This window comes from Atta colombica, unplaced genomic scaffold (assembly GCF_001594045.1).
Source record: "Atta colombica isolate Treedump-2 unplaced genomic scaffold, Acol1.0 scaffold110, whole genome shotgun sequence".
Classification (NCBI taxonomy): domain Eukaryota; kingdom Metazoa; phylum Arthropoda; class Insecta; order Hymenoptera; family Formicidae; genus Atta; species Atta colombica.
Window position 1 is genome coordinate 789747 of NW_017259196.1, and position 23374 is coordinate 813120.

Consider the following 23374-nt stretch of genomic DNA (forward strand, 5'->3'; position numbering starts at 1 on the left):
AGAGAGAGACAGAAGGAGATCGTTACAACGTAGGGCTCAGATTAGCATAGCCGGCCATTAGCGCATGAGATCGTGACAGATCGGACAGATCCGATTCGCAGCGAAAGGTTTGCATCGTGAAGAGGTTGCTCGCAGCTCTTTAACGCCGCGTCATTGTGTCGGAGATAAACGTGATTAAAGATGAAATCGCGCGTACGTTTCCAATAAACCGCGATCGAAAATATTCGTAATTTCTGCATTAAGCGTCGCGTAGGTAGTCTCGCTTCTTCGACGAGTGAGCCGAAACGATCGCTTCATGGGCGTGGCAGCGAGAATCAGCTTGTTTGTATCGTAATATAATGACGCGTCGAGATAGGGAGAATGATTCCGAAGGATTAATTCATCCGTATAAAAATGATAACGAGTCGATTGCGCCCACTTCTTACGAAGAATTCCGGCCTTTCATGATAATTAAGATTGTCAGCGAAAGAAAATATGATAACTTTGAAGATACTTGAATAATAAATTTCGAAACTTTTTGATTTATATTAATTGATGTACGTCTGAAAAGAATGACAGTGATGTTCCTCAATAGAAATGCTATTCACTTTCATAATTGTTTGAGTTAAATGTTATATTTGAGTTATATGTTACTACAGCATTTTCGAATTCCTACAATTTATCTCTCTTTATCGCGAGTAAAAGATAACCTTTTAGACGATTCAGATTTCAATAATATTTCATTCCGTCTTATATGTCTGTTTTATATGGAAAGAACGATTTTATTGAAGTATATTTAAAATTTTTATTAAATTAGCTGGATACAGATCTGAAAGTAATTTTGTTGATCTGTCAAAATAATTATGCATGACACTCAATGAATAACTTTTGCTAGAATAACTTTTGGCAGCATTGTTCATTATTAAGGAGATTTCTACATAAATATTTTGATAGTCTAATAAAATTATTTCCAGATTTACCTAAATTTTTTAAAATATTTTAACAAATTTGTTCTTTCCATGTAGCTGTTTTTTTTTTCATTCCTACGGATTACACTTTTTTTCCCCTTCAGTAAATATCAAATAAATAGATAACTATGTCACTTCAAATTTCAAAAGTGTGTACATTAGTTCAGATATAGAAAATAAATCTTATATTTCTCCTCGTGTTTACTTACCATATCTATATTTTATAACGATTGCTGAAACATCTAAAAATGTAATCAAATTGGTGGTTAGATCTGAAATTAATTTTGGTTGGTGGAACTACGAAAATAATGATGTATATCTTATGATACTCAAACCAATTATATAGAATGTCAAAACTTTTGCAGCAACATGTTTGAATTTTCTACATAATTTATTCTGATAGTCCAACAAAGTTATTTTCAGGTCTGTGCTTATATTTTTAGATACTTTAGCGTTCTTCCCTTGCAACTCTGTTTTTTTATTCCTTCAGTAAACTGTACTAAAAGCTTTCTTTTTTGTTTTCGTTAAATATCAAACAAATAGATAACTATTTATTTAAAATTCCAAAAGTGTGTGCACTAGTCCAGTTATAGATCTCATACCTCTCCTCTTGTTTATTTATCGTATCGGCGTTATGACAATCAAGTCCCAAAATTCTATTCGTTATATTTAACTCCGCTTTCCATCTTCTCAAACATCCCTTATTCATCGTTTTTCATTAGTCACTAGCTTCTCGTTGCCAAAGGTAAAAGGCTGTTGTAATATAACCGAGCTGACTGCAAGTAGGTATGTAACGTGTGTTTTATTTCGCTCGAGCGACTATCGTAGTCGTTCAAACGACCGCCAATTTCTAGGTAGTGCACTGCAATCGGCAAAAATTACATGAATAACTGGCGATAATCGTTTTAATCATCCTTAATATGATCCGGTGAATATCAAGGGAAACAGGAAATTCGATGTATCTGATCAACTTAGCGATTAATCAATTCTTTCAAAATTTCTTTATATTGAAAGAGCAATTTTGCTGATATGATCTAAAAATTTAGCTAGATTTGAAAAGTAATTTTGCTGGACCGGTCAAAACAATTACGTAGGACGAAAAAATTAGTTGCTAGAATATCAAAATATTTTGCAGCCTTGCTTAAGATTCTTGCATTATTATTTTGATGATTCAACAAAATTATTTTCAGATCTGTCAAATTTTTAGGTTTCTTCAGCGAAATTGTTCCTTCAAATATAATGTTACGCGTTGCGGCGCGTAATTCACCAAATTCGTTAAAAATGCAGAGAATGATTTAAATTTTTAATTTCTTGGGGTGACACATTGCGTTTAAGCATTAGAGTGCGGCGCCTTTTATGGAAATTTTTCACGAAAATTTCGCGATAAGGCGTGATTCTTACCAACGATTGTCGGAGTTATGCGGGACGATAAAAAAATCGCCATAGGGGAGATTGCCAGAATTTGCGTCGTTATTGGGGATAACGTGAGCTTAAGAGGATCGTTATCCACGATCCTTAACTGAAATTTAGCCGAGGCGGCGAGGAAACCAGTTTCGGAGTCGAACAATCCGAGGATGAAGGGAACTTGTTCGATTTGCAGAAGAACGTGATTTAATCCTCTTCGCTCGTACAAAACATAAAATACTCAAAGGATTCTATCTTGGCACTTTAGGCATCCTACGAATTAGATTAATGTCGGCGAATGAGTTATGTCATCGGTATATTGGTAAACATTATTGTGTGCTTAAACGATATAAAGTATATCTTCTTTCGCTTCTATGTCTCATAAAAATGATGATTTCATGAACATTCTCTGTTTAAACCAAAATTTATTAAATTTTTAATGAATAAAAAAATTCAATAAATTCATAACGAACTTTTAAAATATACATAAAAATTAGAAATATATGTACGTTTGTTCTCTAAATTCTTTGAAGTGAAATCTTACTATAAAGAATGAAAATTGAGTCAGTCTTGAAAAAGTGTAGTTCAATTTTTAATTTTTAAAAATGAGATTCCACTCTTTAGAGTAAAAGATTCCACTCCAAAGAGTGTAGAGTAAACATATATATATTTCTAATTTTAATGTGCATTTTAACAATTTATTAAAATTGAATTTTTTTAATTAAAAAATTTAATAAATTTGTAATTCACTCTAAAAGTTTTAGTACATGTTTTTTTAAAGTATTGTACTACACTAGCTGTGTGTTTAAAGTCAGTGTTTTAAGCTTGCTAGCTATATGTTGCTCAAGTATAAATGTGAAAACGGAAATGTGGAAACCGCGTCTTGGCTAATTTATATTCTCGTGTCGTGCGCTACTATAATTTATAATATCCTGACATCTTCATACGAGATTACTTAAGAGAAAGCTGTAATTCTACTAAATCTGTACGCGACAATCGCAAAGTTCGACATGACGGATGGAGTCGAATTGAAGTTCAGACCTTGAATTGAAGACACGACCCTGAAAATCATTTCTTCGACGTTTGCATTGAGAGAAACGAGGGTGTCCCTAGGTAAGTAACCCTTCGTAATACAGGACCCCGCCCTTCGACGACCGCTTGTACCCCGCTCTCTTCTCGCTCTAGGTTAGAGCTGGAGTCGACAGGGCTGCCACCATGCAAAGGATGGAGATCCCGGGGTGCCGGGACTCGCCCGTTACATCCCTGCCACCTCTCCGTCGCCGTTCTCGTGGTAACTCATTCTTTCTCTGACGGTCGAGAGGTGCGGATCGTGCTTGGCATTTTGGCCACAGGATCCGCGTGAAGGAAAAACCGGGAAACGATAAGCACGAAACGAGTTCACAGTCCATGGCGTTGTAGAAGCGAATTTTCGAGACACAGATCGATTTCTCTCTCGCGAGAGAGAGACGTGTCGCGTTCAGGCATTTTCCGGAACAACAAAAAGGGAGCGTTGTGGGCGTGTAGGACACAGACAGAACACAGGCTAAGCAGAACAAAGGAGCGTCTCTTGCGGCGACGGCGAGATATCTCGCTGCTGCTACTGCTGGTGCTGCTGCTGCTGCTACCCAGCGCGCCGCCAAGAGAGAGGAGCCGATCGATCATTAACCCGACTGTAGAGCCCGGCCAACGCGCGTAGTCCCGTGATTCGCCCTGTGATTCGTCCCGTGTATGCACGTCGTCGCCACGCGTTCCGGCCATCCTTCGCCGAGGACGTTCTACGAGAGGAAAAAACACACGGTCGCGTTTCCCCGGTGTGTCCTTTCACGAGTCCCGTTTGGAGCATCGACGTACCTGCGACTTATGAGAAAGAGAGAGAGGGAGCCGATATATACAGGGTGTGCGTAGAGAGAACGAAAGATAGAAAGAAGAAGACAGGAGCAACGGCAAGTGGAAGAAAGAAAGGAAAGAGGGAAGGAGATAGAGCGAGGTAGAAACGGAGTGATAGAGAGAGAGAGAGAGAGAGAGAGAGAGAGAGAGAGAGAGAGAGAGAGAGAGAGAGAGAAAAGTAGTGAGGGAGAGGGAATCAAGCTCGTTGGTGCGAGAGAGCAACGCGTTGGTGACAGAAAGACGGACAACAGACAGACGCGGCTTCCCCTCCGCTCGTGTTCGCCGCCAGTTGGTCGCGCGTTACCGAGCCAAGTGGATGTGTTCGCGATCGTGCTCCCGTTGAAAAAGTTTTCTCCATCGTCACGCTGTACGAGAGTGAAAGAGAGAGAGAGAGAGAGAGAGAGAGAGAAAGAGAAAGGAGAGTCTTTCCTCCTACACACGTTGTAACGTCGTGATAAATCGCAGCAGAGCCCGTCCTGTCCGTTGTATCGATACACACGTGAACCTGTGAGAGAAAGAGAGAGAGAAAGAAAAAGAGAGACGCATTGTGCCGCCGGACGTGCGCCCGGCGAAACTCCGATTTCGTCGAGAAAGGATTACAAGGTGAATCGCGAAGTGTGCTTCGCCGGCGACGCGAATATACAGGGAAAGTATTCGACGCTTTTACTACCGAGATTCGAAAAGGTGAGTACCGGCGACGAGCCGACGATCGTCCCCGACTCTTCATCTCCATGCGCTTCCGATCGATCGTCGCGTTTCGCATTCTTTTTTTTCTTGGTGAACAAAAGGAAGCTGGGATTTTTTTTTCCTGTCGCTCGGCTTTCCTCGAAGTAACTGTTGCATATCCACGAAAGTTTTTTTTACGAGCACGCGCGCGTGCGTGCACGCCGCGTATGTCCGACATCGTCCTATGGTCGTCGTTCTCGCGGATCTTCTTAAATACGTATCGACGATTTTTCTCGCGAGGGAGATCAGCCGGTAGGATCTCGCGCGCCGGAAATCAAGAAACACCGAGGCGGAGTCGTAGCCGGGACGTGGCCGTCGCTCCGGGGCATCCGGATTTCGACCGTCCCCTCCCCGCGCCATTTTGAAAATGGGCAAGCCGGAACGGCAATCGATATAGCGGACGGCGCCAGCCGCGTCGCGAGGGGAACTTCGAGGACGTCGACATCCTCCCATTCGTCCTTCCCGAGGACACAATAAATCCCTATGCCCTCCGAGAAATTACCGCGAAATTCGGAGTCAAACCGGTGATACTTTCTCCGAGTTTCGTAGAATCGACCAATATGAACGTACGAATGATCCCTCGAAGAACGACCGGTCGTTACGCCATCTTGATTCCGTGCCCCACCATCTGCTTGATGGTCGCACACTTCTTAACCCCCGAACAATCGAATCGTACGTACGAACCATTCGGTATGTACGATATATACGCGCGATTTCTAGCCGACCTTTTCCACGCTTGAGATCGCGCAATCGCGCATACCGGCTGTGCCGGTATCTCTTTGTCGCGTCATCGACATTTCGGATCATCACGCAGAGACGAGCAATTTTTTCCATATCAGCTCTGGGGATACATATTATAGAATAACTGCATTGAATGGATTCGAATTGGAATTATTTCAATTTCCCCAGAAATAGAGATTTAGAGAATAATTGAACAATTCCGATCGAAATATATTGTGAATAATTCTATAATACGTGTCTAGAATAAAGAGAAAATCTTTTCAACTTGTCTAGAATGAATATCCCACTATTTGGAAAAGCTTGCAGATTAAATATTTTACGGAATAATCAGTTGCAGCAAATCGATACACAATCGGGTACTTTTAAATTACACTGTTAGATATCAAAGAAGCAATAGTAATTTCTTTGAGTTAAATAACATTGTGTTATTTTTAACTTCCATCTGTCAAAATGTAAGTCAATATATTTTTGTGATTATATTGTTTCAAAATAAATATATTAAGTATCCATTGAATAAATAATAATAGTTAGATTAACATGAGTGATAAACATGAGTCAAATTTACTACATAATACATTTTCTAAATTTAAATTAAATATTTAACTCTATTGTCTTAGTTAAATTAATGACATATTGGGATAGGAATAGTGACGATCTATAGATATGATTAAAAATAACCTAAATTGGGTGTAATTGGACATTATGAATTGAATAGCATAAAGAATGTGTTTATAGGAATGTGGGTTAATTTTGCAATTAATACACAGAGAAAAATGTTTTGATCAAACCAACAAAAAGATCTAAGAAAAATGGCATTTTGAGATAATTTCTAGTTATGTGTTAAATTTAATAAATTTGAAGTGTCCCAAATGGTTCACTCAAATTTTTGTGTTAATTTAGTAAGATGAATATGTTAGGAAATAACACAAATATTATGTAAAAAAGTTAACGCAAAACCATAACAGTGACAGATTTTGTAAGCATTCATATTTCTTTATTAAAATTAGCATTTATAATAAATGTTAAATTAACATATTTCGTTTATTTATCTTAAAATTTATATTTTAAAATATTTTTATATTATTTGTTCATCTACTCATAAATTGTGTTATTTTATTACTAAGAAAAAGAATTGAATATTACTTTAATATAAATATTCAAATAACACAATCATGTTATGTTAAACGACATTTAAATATATGATAAACATTGAATATAAAATTTTAATAAGGACTCGAGTAGACCATTTTTAACTCAAATACAAAATATTTTTGAGTCTTTTTTGTAGATTTAATCAAAACATGTTTTTCATAGTAGAATTAAAAAGAGAGAAAAAGAGAAAAAGTGATACAAGGATATATTCTTGGCGTTTTCTTATCGAGCGTACGATGCTATTCGTCCCTTCCCTTTCATTTTTCTCTTCGCCTTTGTGTCGATTTTGTATAACAGGCTTCTACCTGCAGTCAAGGCTTCCACGGAAGCGATTGTTGCTGCTAAGGGGAATGGCGGTTCGAACAGAGAAAGGCTCGAGATAATGCCGATGCTTTGCAAAACGCATCTTGTTCTTACATTTTCACCATACACAGATGATCTTCCGCACTGCACGTTTTCAACTCTCTCTCTCTCTCTCTCTCTCTCTCTCTCGACGATCATTTTCACAGCAAAAAATGTTTGCCTATGTATAGACGACGTCGATGGATAAATGCTGGTAATGTTTGCATTTGCATCCGGTCATCGTCATACGACGTCGACATTGTCGTCGATCGTATGTTTCCGTTAATTAACAGTCGCTTGCATATTGTGTGCAAATAGGGGACGATCACCTTCTCGCGAAAATGAAAATTCATTCGCGGCGCGGAGACGCGATATTCGCGCGCGCGACCTACATCAGTACACCTGCACCGTGCGTGCACACGTCGACCGGTTCGCTCCTTCGCCTTCGTGTTCGATCATGGCCTCGTCGAATGCACCTCTCGCGCGAACGCAATTCGCCTCGCGCTTTGCTGCCGCTCCTCATTGCAACGCGCCCTCGAGGCCTCTCCTTCATGCGGAGCTTAGCCGCGACCCCCTCGATCCGCGCCCCGCTTCCTGCAATCGGCAGCAACCAGTTTCAGCAACGGCGGCGGCGGTGGCAGCGGCGGCGATAACGGGTCGTTAACTTGCCCACATCTGCCTTTCTCTCGTTCGCACACAGCCTCCAAGAAAGAGAGGAGCCGATTTGCTCTTGTAATGCATTTAGCGTTGAATACGATCTCTGATCCCAAGATCGAGGCTGGTCTTCACGTTAGTGAGATTAGAGTTATGAGATTCGAAGTATTTATAGTTCGTTCTTATTTTAAGACCATCTTAAGCAGAACCTTATAATATGGCTCACTGATTTATAACATCTTGAGAGGATCTTAAATATAAAAATTAATTATGAATATCGGCCTACTACTTAGTTTCGATAATCAGCGTCAAATCGTTGATAAAATTGTCTGTTATTATTTGTTGAAGAAAAATTTTGGTCCAGTGTCAAAATGTTAGACATGTTTAAATGGACAAAACTAACTTGTTCGTTGAACATGATTGGAAAGTAGAAGGATCTTACCGATATTGTTAAATTCATATATTATTGTTTAATGTCAAATTGTATCTAATTAGAGTTATTTTTATCATTTTCTATAAACAATTGCTCCTATTCAATGTGTCATTAATTTAATTAAAATGAAACTAAATAACGAAATTGAACAATTTAACTGAAGAAAATATATTAAATTTGACTCTATTGATAAGTATTATTTACTAATTGTAAAAGCATTAAAAGAAAAAAATTCTGGCAACTATAAAGTGACACCTCTAAAATTTAATTACTGCAACTAGTTTTACAAAGTAATAGAAACTAAAATAGTATTGAAGACTATAAAAATATCATAGTACTGCGAAAATATACTCAATACTATATTTAAATTAATTCAATATTAAAAATATAGTACTCGGTATTACTCAATATATAAAAATATAATATTCAATATCTATCTTCTTATTACTTAAAACTAGTTGCAGATACTTAAATTTTACAGTTGCCACAACTACATTTTTTTCTCAGTGTGCATACATTAGCGTGAACATTGATTGAAACTGATAACTTCCGTCCAATCTCCATAATTTCTATCGATCTCGTTCATCATCAACTTGAATCTGTATTTGATTTATCCGGCATTGTGGTTTACGAGCGTTCTTCAGGAATCAGGAACAGCTCTTCCTGGGGACTTTATTTCACCCCTGTTGTATCCTGGTCGCGTGTTTACACGGACCGAGGGGGTGCACGAGCCACAACCAGGCCAAAAATAGATCCATTCTGCACCGCGGAATATGTACGGTCGGGATATATACATACGTATGCACACGTATTTTTCAGGCCCACTAACTTTCCCCGTTTGTCCTTACGACGGCCGTCGGTTTTCGGCGGAACGAGCACGTGCGAGCGCGTGTATGCGTATCTGCTCACGCATGCGGGACATGCGTCCTCTCGCATACGGGCCCGCTTGTGCCGCTTGTGGTGCGTTCGACACCTATTCTTCCGCGTGTGTTACGTCAAGCTAGTCTCACACACTTTCCGTAACAGTAACAGTAAGATTTTCGACCAATCGCGTTGCTTGAAATGTTACGGCTACGGTTACGGACGACCGAATACGAGCAACGCGATTGGTTGAAAATTCTACATTACGTTTACGGTTACGGAAAATGTGGCTAGCTTTATTCTCTCTATTTCGATAACGGCTGCGAGAGAAAGAGCAGATGTCTTTTTTTTCGGGGACGAAAAAATAGGATCAGCACAATGAGGTGAAAGAATGAGCTGAGGAACAAAAAGGAAGCCACGAGAATAGAGCTCGCGGATAGTATGTCTATATTTCTAATCACAATGTCAAAGTGCTATTTCTATAATAGACGAAGGATCGTTCATCTGTGTTGTTCTCTTTGTTACAGTTACTAGACGATTGGTAGGTTCCTTCAATCATTATCTTATCCTTAATGGATACATTTGTTCCTTCTTATCCTGCTATTTTTAGGATTTCTATGTGTGTCAGTTTCTGTTGAGCTGAACTCGACTATCGAATTAGACGCGTCAGGCGCGAGGAAATAATGGCTGATTGATTGGGCGTACAGTTACACACGATCACGCGTGCATAATGTATACGTACACACACACACACACAACAACACACACACACACACACACACACACACACACACAAAACACGCACGCACACATTTGTACGGATGTTTCGTGCCCGTGGGAATTAGGGGACGAGCGCACTCTCGCGCAGTGTCGTAGAAGAGAATTTTTTGTTTATCGTGAAGAATACGTGTGTCATTTGGAGCATCGGATGAGTCAGCGGATGCGACAGTGAGTGTTGAGTCAGGTTGTGAATATCGATTTTGAGTTATCTATCGTCTTATCGTTGACAGATAGAATATCCTTCTTCATACTCGAAGATTAGCTCGCTGCTTGCAATGCGATGATAGAGAGATGCGGAAATTTTTAATCGTATCGCGCCGTATTATTCGCCGAATCAGATAAATTTAGCGAGATGTATTTGACTACAGGGTTGCCACAGACTTGGAAAAATCGAGAAAACCGGGAAAAGTCAGGGAAAATATAAAAAAGTCTGGAACTTTGAAATTTGTTCACAATTTCCTTAAATTGCTCCTAGTTAGATAGATGCTTCCAGATAATTGTTATGATTTTTTAATATTACCTATCTTTGATGCTTATAAATACGTTTAAAACTTGCACACTTTAAATGATTTTAATAAAATAATTAAAATTTATATTTTATTCAATATTTTTATTTGATCGCCCCTTTTCGTACTAACTGCATTTTTCCAATATTAATTTATTTTTTGATTGGCTCGAATTTGCACCCAAAATTTTAATATGCTACTAAAGCCTTTTTTGTGTTGTTTTTAATAATATAGGCTAGATTTTTCTGTAATTCTTTAAATGTGTTAAAATTTACATATTTTACATTGGAAAGTTTTCCATTCTCATCTAGAAAAAATCTGGAAAAGGGAATTTTAAAATTTATTTTCTGTGGCAACTCTGGACTAGTGTTTAGAAATTTGATCGAAACTTATGTCTTGCTAATAATAGCGAGAAGTGAAAAAAATATTTCAGTATTCTGATTCTATACTTTAAGAATCTATCAGATTATAATTTTTGCAAAAAGTGATTCGAATTGGAAATTTAGATTTTTTGTATGAAAATGAATGTTATATACGTATGCAACAGTTCAAGAAGATCAACATGGATCAACATTAATATTTAATGATACTTCGTAGTTCAAATGAAAATTTAATTATTTTAATTATTTTTTAAAAACATATTTACATCTTATTGAAATAATTTTTTATTCTGGTTCTAAATCACAGATAAACTTTTTGTATTGCTTTCAAATATAATACAAACAAATCAATAATTTTTTAATATAACTTTTTATTTTGTTAAGAAATGCGTAATACATCCTGAATGAGATAGTACTCACTATCGTTATTTTGTCATTGTATAGATATTCGACGAGATATTCTATTATATGTTTAGTAGGTATTCATAGTTTTCGGTTTTTGTATTTAAGACTATCTTTCAAGTAAAATAGTCTTAAAATAACATAAGCTAATCGCAGAGTCATCTTTGTATCTTAAAAAATCGACTATGAATACCGGCTTGCATGATAAAAAAACAATGATACCGATACTATCTTTAAAGTTAGGTTAAGTTAAAAAATCAGGATACAGGCGCGAATTCGAAGAAGACGAAGAACAAGCACCAATAGAAAACTCCACGCACGAATATGCGAGTCATCGATGTCTGCACCTGCGTAACCTTGAAATCGTCGTGAGGCATCCAATTTTCCGGCCATTTCTTGTCGTCGTTGTCTCATTATAGTTCCATAATAACTTGTTCCGTTCGTTTTCTTCTCTGTGCATCGCTTATCGTTCGCGTTATCGCCATGGCTGAGGAATTCTCTCACACAACGGCGGTCGACGATGGTCGTTATATCGTTGTTAACGCTTTAATAGACGGCATCGACCTCTGAATGCGCTTATTAATCAATTGAGCGATACGGCCGAAAGAAATCTCAGCACTCATTATACCTCTGATGCTCGTTTGCTTCGAACGAAGCGGATAAGATGAGGAAAAAATAGGAGCTGTTTCGTCTTCGTACATTGGAAAAAAAAGTCTTGCTGCATTAACCGGAATTCAGATAGATTCAACTAGAAGGTTACAAATCAGACACTTAAATCTATCAAACATTGTTAAGATTATCAGAAATTCAATTACGATAATCAAACTTCTGATTCATATGATCAGTATGATAATATGGTTTTATATTTCTTGTTTATATGTATACGTATAACCAGAACATATTTACAGTCAGCTTAAGTTATTTAAAATAATATGTAAAGACAAAGACTTGAAATAAAATAAATCGCATTAAATGGAGCCTATGAAAGCCAACATTTCATTGTACGCACAATAATTTATTTCGATAATTTAATTCGATAATTTATGTTGAAGAGGATAACGACAAAGGATCGAAACATCTGTATTTAATCTTTATTAATACATATTCTTTTGCACAATTTTTATCTAATGTTGGCTTTCATTCAGTGTTGTGCTTTATTTAATGTGATTATGTTTGTCGGCTTTAATTATCTCATAGTTTTCGCGTTTTTTCCCACATCTTTTATCAAAGAACACGCGCGAAAAAATTGCGGAATATCTATCTTGTATCGCGCACTCGTTGGCGACCGCAACGACTCTCGGTATATATTCAACACGCCTTCTCGCGTGCGCATTTCCATCTTTGTGGCCTCGAGGCGCAACGCCATTTCGCAACGCGCGCCGCAAAACTATTTATTTGAGAAGAGAATGCGTGGTAGTAGAATTATTACGACAGTGTTGTCAGATTTGATTTGGCGAATTTTTTTCAAGCATGTCAAAGTATTTTTGTATTCGTTTTACTTATATTTCATGTCATTGAGACAGTGAGAATGGTTTTATAAATATTTGATTACAGAGTCTGTATTTGATCAAGAATAATATTGTTCCATACAACGAAACTTCGACATTATAAATATAATATGTTGCGTCATTCGCAAGTGAATAAGCAGTGGAATATCTACATACTTAGGAAAATTACTTTATGTACGGAGAAAAACGGTTGAGTAATTTTACAAGACTAGTAAAAATATTCTGGCTATTTTTGCTGAACTTATGATAAACTTTATTTGCCTGAAAGTATAAAAATATTGGAGATGTAAGGTAAAATGTACATTACGTACGTTGTAGTAAAATCCGTTCAAGTGATTATTATCTTATAGTAAAATAAATCATACCATTCTCGAGAGCAAGCACTCTTCTGCAACCACGAAGAACTTTCAAGACTTTTGTATTTTTTACTGCGCAATAAAGTAAATTTTATCAGCGTTAAAGAAAAAAATATTCGTCAATAAAATAAATTCTGTTCAGATATATGGTAATTTATATAGATATAGAAGAAATAGTAACAAATTGCAGTAAATAGCATATAATAAAATTTATTTTATGAAATGTAAAAAGTATCATACATTATAACTACAAAATGATCAGAAATCTTACTTATCAGAAAAGTAAAGGGAATGTTATATAAGTAGACGCCTGTTTCTACATGGATCTGTTAATTTTATAAAATTTACTAGAAATTCTAGTGCATGTTATTTTTTTCCATGGAGCAGCCAATGCAACTGCTTGAAGAGTCTAATAATTGCATAGCTCGCAATTTACCGAGCGTGCTGTTAAATGCCTGCGCAGCGAACTTTTAAAATATGAAAAAATATCTTCGTTCAATTATCGTTACTCTTACGCAAGACATCTCGCATTACCAGTTTTACGCGATGGCTCCTCTCTGAAGATGATACAAATAGTCGTCGTTGACGAGAACTGTATGCGAGGTTATTAATACGAAAGACAAAACGCAGTACAGAGAGAGAGAGAGAGAGAGAGAGAGAGAGAGAGAGAGAGAGAGAGAGGGAGGGAGAATGAAAAAAAGAGATTCAAAACAAAGAAAATAAATAACGTAAGAGAGAGCATGTACATGCTCCGTTGCATAGATCGAAAGAGCGTATCTCTCTTTCTTTCTTCGCGTGGCGATGAATTTCCTTTCTCCGCCACGAGACTATTTTTATCGCGGGGAACTTCGAGCCGAGAGAGAAACGCATTCACAAGTGCACGCGCGTTTCGTTCTTTCACGCGCAAACAACGATCATGTTTTTCCAGATACGCGCCGCTTATTCGGCGCGCTGCATCGGCAACGGGTTTATCTTGCGATGCAAAGCCCTGGCCGATGTCACACCGCCTCTAAATATAACTCCGCGATACGCCTCCGTGACCTTCCTCCATCCCACCGGAAATTCGCGCTTCGAATTATGATTAACGCGACGCGAAGTGAAGAGAAACACGGAGAAAAATGACTAGGTAATTTTTATCTTACAAGACTGATAAAAATATTCTGGCTATTTTTGTTGAACTATGATAAACTTTACTTGCCTGAAAGCAAAAACATCGAAGGTGCAGGATAAAAAGATTCAAGTGATTATTTTATAAATCATACTATTCTCAAAACTGGAAACACGGAAATATTCTTAAAGTAAATTCTATCGAGATGATAATTTATGGATTAAGAATTTATGGATTAAGTATAAAATTTTTAATTTAGAAAAAATAAAAAGTATCTTACAGTATGGTTATACAACAATTATTCATTTATCATTGAATTGCCAATTTCAAAATTATTAAAATTCTAGTATTATGTATTTTATATTTTTCTCCATGAAAAGAGAGAAGCTCGGCTGTCACACAAAATGAATATAATAATACATAATAAAGTATGGTTCAAATAATTCAAATAAAAGAAATTATACTAAGAAGAGCTACGAATCAAAACAAGAAATTTTAATGTACATGTGATACAGTTAACATTATATTAATGACATAAAAAGTAAAAACAAGATAAAATATGTCTACATAAAACTCTCTATAAAACGGTCATTAATTTTGTCCAAATAAATAAAAAAACTACTAGAAAACAGACACAATAAAAGAAGTATGGTTGGTCATCTTGAAAATACTACTTCTAGTGTAATATAAATAACTATATGCAAAATTGCTTTTACATTATTACGTTGGATCGCATTCAAAAATAATTATAAAAATAATTGTTATAAAAAGAAATATTATCCTATTTAAGAAGTATGTTTAAGTATAAATGTGGTAGAACCAAATTATGTTTAAGGCAGTGTTTTAAAAATCTAATACGGACTCTAATATTAACGCGTAACTTAATAGCATTATATAACTTTTTAAAAAAATTGCAAGTATCAAAGTAAAATCTAATAAAGAAAAACGTAAATTGAGTAAAAAACTTGTAGAGAGTTTTACGTAGACATATTTTCTTGTTTTTATTTTTATATTATTTAATGTTAAACTGTATCACATATACATTAAAATTTATTTGTTTTGGCTCGTAGCTCTTAGCTCTTATAATTTCTTTTATTTGAATATAATAATTTCTCGGAAAGACGATTTTCTATTTCCCACGCTCTTCTCTTGTAAATCGACATGTGTAATCATGGTGCTTGCTTCTTGGGCGTACGATGCTATTTCTTACCGTAACGACGCAACCACGTGGCGTACAACGAGCACAATATGGGATAATATAAATATTTGTCGAGACTCTTCCTGCCACTGCTTAATATAGCAGACTAATTATGTTTTCTTTTTTTTTTTTCTATTTTTACGAATGCTTCGATGATGATTCTTCCGGCATGTGAAATCTTTCAAGAAATCTCGCGATGAAATGTGCGATTCTTGGGGGTGCACACGAGAATAAATTAATCGCGTAGGGTGAGCGTATATCACAAGTCGATGTTCTCATTTATTCCCGGTAAAGTTACGCAAATTATTCTACTAATTCGATAATTCCGGAAGAAATAAAGATGAAACGACGCGGAACGGGCTCAACTATCGTATCCCTCTCGACAACGTGGCGCGCTTTTGTGTCGAGCTTACTGCAATTGGGTTCCGAAAGTTTGGCTATGTCGAAGGGGAACATACCATTCGTTGGTCCATAGGGGCGGTATTGTGTCCTATTATTTCCGGGGGCGAAGACGAATAATGGCTCGTACTCTGCCTATCAATGAAGAGGATTCATTTCGAGAGATTGTTATCTATTATTTATAATCTCTGTGTGGGAGTTTATGCTTGTAGACTGAATAAGTTCATTGTCTTTCGATTATTTTGTTAAAGAACTCAGTATGATAAATTGGATCTCCATGAAATGAAGTTAGTTTTTATGTAACGCAGTTTATGTGACGAACAAAAGACACAAAACTCAATAATGAATGATTTTTGCATCACTGAGAACAAAAATGTTCATTTTGATTAAATTAAATTAGCTTGTCTTTATTTCTTTCGTTGGAGAAATATGTTTGACTTAAATATACATTCTTCTCTAAAAAAAATTTATTTATTTAATTATTGAACTTTTTTTTCTCACTGTAGTGTATCAAAGTTGTAAAACTCGTGTTTATAGAGCACCTTTGTACTCACAAAAAGGCATAGTGATGGACAACAACACAAGTAATAAGTAGAATTAGATAGCTGAATAATTTAATAATGTAGTGAAATAAATTATTTAAATTGTAATAACTATAAAATAGCTTATTTAACTATATGTATATGTGTGTATTTAATTCTAACTAAATACAAAACTTTTATAGCTGTCATTTTTATAGTTGCTACCACTCTCTTTCTCCGAGTAGCTCGAAAATTATTCACTATTGAATAAAATTTGTGTGTGGTATCTTTTTTTTTATTCACTACATAATTATAATTTACATTATAATAATGTGAAAACTAACACATTTTATCGAGATCTAATTTTCCCCCTAAATTGTAATTAATGCGGAGTTTTTTATTACATTTTTTTTTAGATTTTCTGTGACTTTTGCTATAATGTGTAAATAATTAAACCATTTAACTTTTCTCCTTTTTTTCAAAGATATAGAAATATTTAAACGGCAAAAATTAGTCGATTTTCTATATAATTTTAATTAATACAGGAGTTTTTACATTACGTTATCGAGTGATGATGGAATGTGTCAAAAATATGCGAGTGAAGCTGCGAGGAGGAATTATCATGGAAATGACAATATTGTGTCATCATGTTTCCGTCTCGGTATCCGTCACGCACGCTAGACATGTGGTGTGTCAGCCGATACATAGTGCATAGCTACGTATACGAGGTGCAATGCACCGTGAATAGGATACCTTGAAACAAATGGCGTTATGCGGTGACAGTGATATAGCCGGCACAGTCGCTTCGCAACTCGCGACTTCACTTCACATTGACGCGTGCAGTTTCTTGTTTTCGCAAAACGAAATTCAATCGCGAAAGGGAATCAACTTACATATTCTCATCGCTCAATTAGCGCTAAATGCAACTGTTCACTCGCTGACTTTCATTCGTCCAGCGTAACTTAACTGCGATGTGTGTAGCGCGAGGAATGCGCTGGACGAATTCATTCGAGAAACGAATCGCCTCTAGAAAGCAGAAAGCCAATTCCGCCTTGCGTTGCACGATGAAAATTGTGTTCGTTAATGAAACTTTTTTTTTCTTGGTGAAGATCCGGAAACTGTGCGATGGAAATTCAAACATTATTGGTATCGCATTCACAAAGTTTCCACAAAGTTGGACGCATAACCGAAACTCAGGACTTGTCGATAAATTGATCTGAAAATGGAAATATAGATAATATAAGTAAATATATAATCATGACGAAACGTTATAGATATGTCTAAAAGCGAGAGTTGCTTATACGTCATGCTGATAGGATTATTGACTTTTCGAACTTGATTCTATCAATTTTTTAAACATCAACATGAAGTGTTGAGGAGAAACGTTCAAAAGATTATTAGATAGATCACGGCGTACAGAAAACTGCATATTTTAAATCGAAATAAAAATGTAATAGTATAGATAGAGCATTTATGTATTGGTTTATTCTTTATTTGTCACCGTTATATATAGAACTTATCTTACTCTACATATATAAGATATAGACGCATCTCTATAATTTATTGCAAGGAATAAAAAAGAATATATTTAATTATTTTATAATACAAAACAAATAAATTGCGCGTAAGAGAAAATTTTGTTTACGAATTCTTTGATTTTTTTTTAAATATCAAAATAGATATTAACTAAACTAAAAATAGACTGTTTATTTAAAAAAAAATAATGTTATTTAAACCGAGTTATTTTTATGGAAAAATAATTCTAATTGTAATACTTAAAATATCGTTATAAAAAAATATTTATTGGAATTTTTGTCATTAATGAAAGTCAGTTAAAATAATTTTATTTTAATTAATTTTATATTAAGTTCTAATTATCAATCGTAATATTTAACATACTATTATAAAAAAATGTTATAGAAATTTTTGTTATTAATATAAAAATTATTTTAATTAATTTTTGTATATTGACATAAAAGCTCTCTCTTCTATAAACATTTTTTATGACAATATGTTAAATATTTTAATTAAAAATTAATTGAGATAATTAATTTTCATATTAATATTAATAACAAAATGACATTATTTTTATAACAATATGTTAAATATCAAAATAAATATATTTAAAATTTAAAAAGGAGAAACATTTTTTCATAAAAGTGACTCGGCGGCTTGAAAGAATAGCATTATTATTTTTAAATAAAATATTTATTTTTCGTATTTACGACTTCAAAGAGAGTTAATATCTAATAAAGCATTTTTTTATTATAAAAAAATCCATTTTTGATATTTCAAAAAAAAAAAATCAAAGAATTCATTCGAATGAATTTTAAATTCGAACGAAGTTTTTCCTTATACTCAATTTATTTACTTACATCTATATATTTGCTTTGGCCAATCAAATCATATCATTTATCATTTCCATTTTTCTCTCTTGAGCTTCCTTATCGATTGGCACACAAAGGATGACCTCGTGTAAGTTCGTCGCGACCACAGATGCGTTACGCATCACGGCTGTCAGCTGCTCGCGCGTACGCATACGATGGCGATACGTGCGTGAGCACTCGAGCCACGTGGTCGTTTAAATGCGCGTTAACGCGCGCACAACAAACGAGCGGTCTAGGTAAGCCTGGCTTTTAGCGCGCTTCGTCGTGCCAGTTTTTCACAGCCGTTCCCTCGGTACAGCGCACGCGTTTCCGCTTTCGTTACTAGCGAAGTCATCATCGCGATACCGTTATCCTCGCTTGTGCTCTCCTCGACCACTTCCAACGAGTTATTTTTCTCCTTTTCCGAGGATAATCAGAATCGTGACGACAACGTGTATTTCTGTTCTTTTTCGAGTGTCACAGGTAATACAGTGAGGCGCCCAATTTTTCATTTTTTTATTTTAACTTGCATTTAAACTTAATCTTACTTAACCTGATAATGTAAAAATTGTATTTTTCTAGCTATGATTAATCACTAATTACTAGTTTTGTACACGGACAGAATGATTTTGCGTCGTATTATGCGTCATTTTTTTGTAGCATTGCTCTCATTATGTTTGAATGTCCTATATAATTATTTTAATATTCACTTTAATAGTTCAACAAAATTTTTAGATCTGTAATTAAATTTTTAGATGTTTCCTTAAAAAAGAAAATGTATCTAACAAAAATTTAGATAGATACAGATAAAAAATAATTTTGTTGGACCGAAATAATTATACAGGAAATTCAAACATGAATACTGTAAAAAAATGTGTTATTTTAACAAGCAGTTTGAACGTTCAGCATAATTTAACAAAATTATTTTTAGCTTTATATTTAGTTTAATTTTTAGATAACAGGAAAATCGTACTTTTCGTGTAGTGATAATTTTAAAAACTTTTATTCACCCTACAAAATCATCACCTCCAGAGAAAAATTATGTTTAAATTGAAGGCATTGTTTCTTTCGTTAATCTTTTTAAATGAAAACGAAAATATCTTTGAGAAAAATAAAAATTTATTTGATACATTCCAACAAAAAATGACATTTAAATTAAAGAAACTTTTCTTTAACCGTATAGCAACAAATTTAACAAATTTTTTCTGAATTGAAGAAACCTTTTTCTGGATATAGTTTATTGACTAATCATAACTAGAAATATTTTTTTATGCTATTATCAAGTTAGTGTAATCACAAGTTCACCAAAAAATAAAAAATAAGAAGTGTCATAAGTAATGCAGTAAAAGCAATCTATTCATCGGGATTTTTCGAACTTGGCATCTTTATGAGTTCATTTCTAAATTGGGAAAACGTCGGAAATAAGCTCGTGATCAACGTTAGATATTTATATCCATCGCACAATGATACAGCATATACTCAGTTATATGTAACGTTACAATATGTACATAAATATTGTTTGTATAGCTTGATATTGTTAACACAAATGCTTTCACGCGTTTACTGATTTTTTCATGCTCCTTTTTTCGCATTTTAGCCGAATACACATAATAGAAACGAATTCTTGGGTAAAACAATGCTTAGTTGTTTCCTGATGAAAGAGCTTTTCCGTTACGCTGTTCTTTGTGTTCTGAACTGTCTTCCGTACGATTCATTATCGTCCAAGCCGTTCTACATTGTCGTGTACGGTACAAATGAATTTTTAACGAGAAGTTTTTTCGAGAGAATGGAAAAAACGGAACAGTGAGAAACACCTGCGCGAAAGTCGCAATCAATTATGAAGGGCGCGGCTGCGTATCGATAAACATATATCTCTCTTATCAGATTAATCTGACGCAGGTGAATGTAAGTTACGTCGTTTTCGAATCGCGATCGCTGTATATTTCGGATTCGTTTGTCTTTATAACCAGATCTTCACGTTCAACACGGAGTAAATTCGCTGAGAGGATCTCTGATATAGTATCTCTGGCTAAGGTGAAAGTTACTCCCCCTCCTCAACGTATTCACGAGATGGATGAACTTATCCGCGGCGAAACCGCTGTGCAGATCGACGCGTGTAACTGCGTCAAATTGCAGAACCCAAACGAACACAGATATGTCAGCTCTTGCTCTCAGTCTCTCCTTTCGATCTTAATTTTATCGATCTTAATTGTACGCTATAAATATTAGTTTTACTTTTCGTCATGTTTTGGAAAATTGCAAAAATGGAAAATTGAGCAAAGTATTATTTATTTTAATCGACTCTTTTGCTCTGATTACAGGACGATTTAGGTGGACACCACCTGGCATCCAGAAAGCAAGTGAGATAAAGACAGGTGGCACGAGAAGGTAAAAAGCAAACATGGGAGCGAGACAGAGCAAGAGGTCCGTGGATATAACGACGACGCCGAAGAAGGAGGGAGTACCCGCTGAAGGAGGTGTCGTCGGCGATGCGGCCGCACCTGGCGACGGCAAGCTGGAGAGGATCGAGGAGGCCGACACGAAGCCTACCACCAACGGCATAGCACCGCACACGGAGTCCGCCGAGGATAAAGAAAAGGACAAAGATGAGGCTACCGAAAAGGACAAGGAGCAAGTAAGTCCTTGTCAATAATCATTCATTTTTATTATTCGTCAATTTGTTTTGTAAACCGAAATAATGAAGTGTTATTTATATTTTTAATCGTGTGATAAATATATATTTATTTGTGGCTTATAAATTGAATAACAAAAATTAATTTTTATATTATATTCTGTAATAGAATAAGAAAAGTGAGCTTTGTTATGAAATTTTTTGAAGCTCAAGTATTTTTAATTACCGTAACTAAAATATGTAGGTCCTGATGAAAATAATAGTGATTCGAAGTAATTTTAAAATAATAATTTGGAGCGCTTTGATGTTTTTTCACAATATTATTTTTTAGTTCTAAACTTGAAAAATTCTTTTAAAAATAAAATTATTAACAAAAACTTTAGTGTATTCCATATATTCTTTTTAGCGTTAAAAATGTATTCCTGTTATGAGTTTTTAAGCATTTTTTTATTATTCGATTTAAAGATAATATTATTAAAAATGAGTGGAGTTTGACATTAAAGTGTTGATGATATATAGGTGCATATTGCCTTAAAACCATGTCAACCATATTAGTTCAATTAGGTCAATTGTTTGCGCAGGTGATTACCTCGATTTCAGCGATATAATCATATTTGCCTTCGAAGTTCTTACAACGATAATTTTTCATTACGGGGCATACATTAATACATTAGCGTACGTTTTTGTTATTAACGAGTATTTTGCTCGAGAAAACCATACTATTGACACAATTGAATGATACAATTTCCGCCTTGAATTATATACGAGTGTACCCATCACTAGGCAGACCACGAGATTTCTTGATTACGCTATTTCGATCGTTTCACGTATAATTATTTTTCCCGAGTGCGAGGCGAATTCAATATCGACACGTTAAATGCCACGCTCTTCGTTTGATTATTGACATTCTCGAATCGCTTTGCGGTGAGTCACTCGCTCAATTATCGACCACTTCTCAATGATCTCGTTCGGATTATACGTGAACGGCTTACAATGGGCGCGTGCTGAATCACGCATTTGCTCGTAAAAGTCGTAGGTATTCCGAAGCTTATTTCGCTGAGACGAATCATCTGACGAAGGTTGCACGCGCCAACGAATTAATCATTAATCTTAATCAATTCGTCGAAAGTAATCAATGCGACGACGTATCATCTTCTTGCATCGCGTTAGCTATATTTATCGACATGTTTATTATAAAAAAAATATCATGCGTATGAAGTAACTAAGAATAATGCATCGATGTATTCAATTATTTCAGTACAGTATATCGTAATATTGTATTTCCTGAAATTATAATAACGGTATTAATATGCCACCATGCCACATTTTCTTTTAATTTCAGATGCAGACATATATCGCTAAAGCAGTATAAAATATCTTATTAAGTGTAAATTCCTGTAGAAAGTAGATTACATTGCAATTAGTGGATTACATTAGCACTTAGTGGATGCGACAGTGCGTGTGCCTTTTTTTTTCATCCTTTTATTTCCTCGTTCCTGTCGTTACGCTCTTTGCCACGTCCTCCCCCCCCCCCCCAGGAATTATTTGGCACCGGACAAAAGAGCGTATAGGTTGGACTTCGTGCGGCGCGCGAATGCGTCAAGTGTCGCTTTTACGACGTCCGGGATTGACTATTCTGGACATGACCTAGGCGAAATGTTACCTCGCCTCAAGGCCCGTGAACGATCTATCTTTGATAACGATCGATTTCCTGCTCGTAGTTATAACTCATGAACGCGAGAATCAGCGCACTGAATTCCTCTTCGCAAGATCATCGCGTCGCTTCAATGACCACTCAAGCGCGCGTATCGGCTTGATAGTCGATAATCATGGAGTTACACAAGATGCGTTCTAAACTGATACAGTGTGATTAATTCCATATTACGGTGTTGACGGATTAGCGCTTGCAAAGTGCGTTAACATTACAGAGACCAGAGCAACACGGAATGAATTTGTTTTTTTCGTGCTCATGCACTGAAAGAAAAATAACATTTTTAATTGGCTGCAGCAGTCAATTTTTTGGTTGTGTTAGTTTATCCGCAATGTCAGTATAGGATAGATTCGATAGGCT

General features: G+C 35.6%; 1 protein-coding gene across 1 annotated transcript in view; it reads left to right on the plus strand.

The window, feature by feature from the left end:
- Positions 1-23374, plus strand: part of LOC108693885 (nascent polypeptide-associated complex subunit alpha, muscle-specific form-like) — a 119249-nt gene that overhangs the window by 49736 nt on the left and 46139 nt on the right. The window contains exon 2 of the mRNA XM_018203065.1: positions 20993-21306. Coding sequence (XP_018058554.1) covers positions 21073-21306 — 234 coding nt within the window. The 5' untranslated portion in view covers positions 20993-21072. The remainder of the gene's footprint in view (positions 1-20992; positions 21307-23374) is intronic.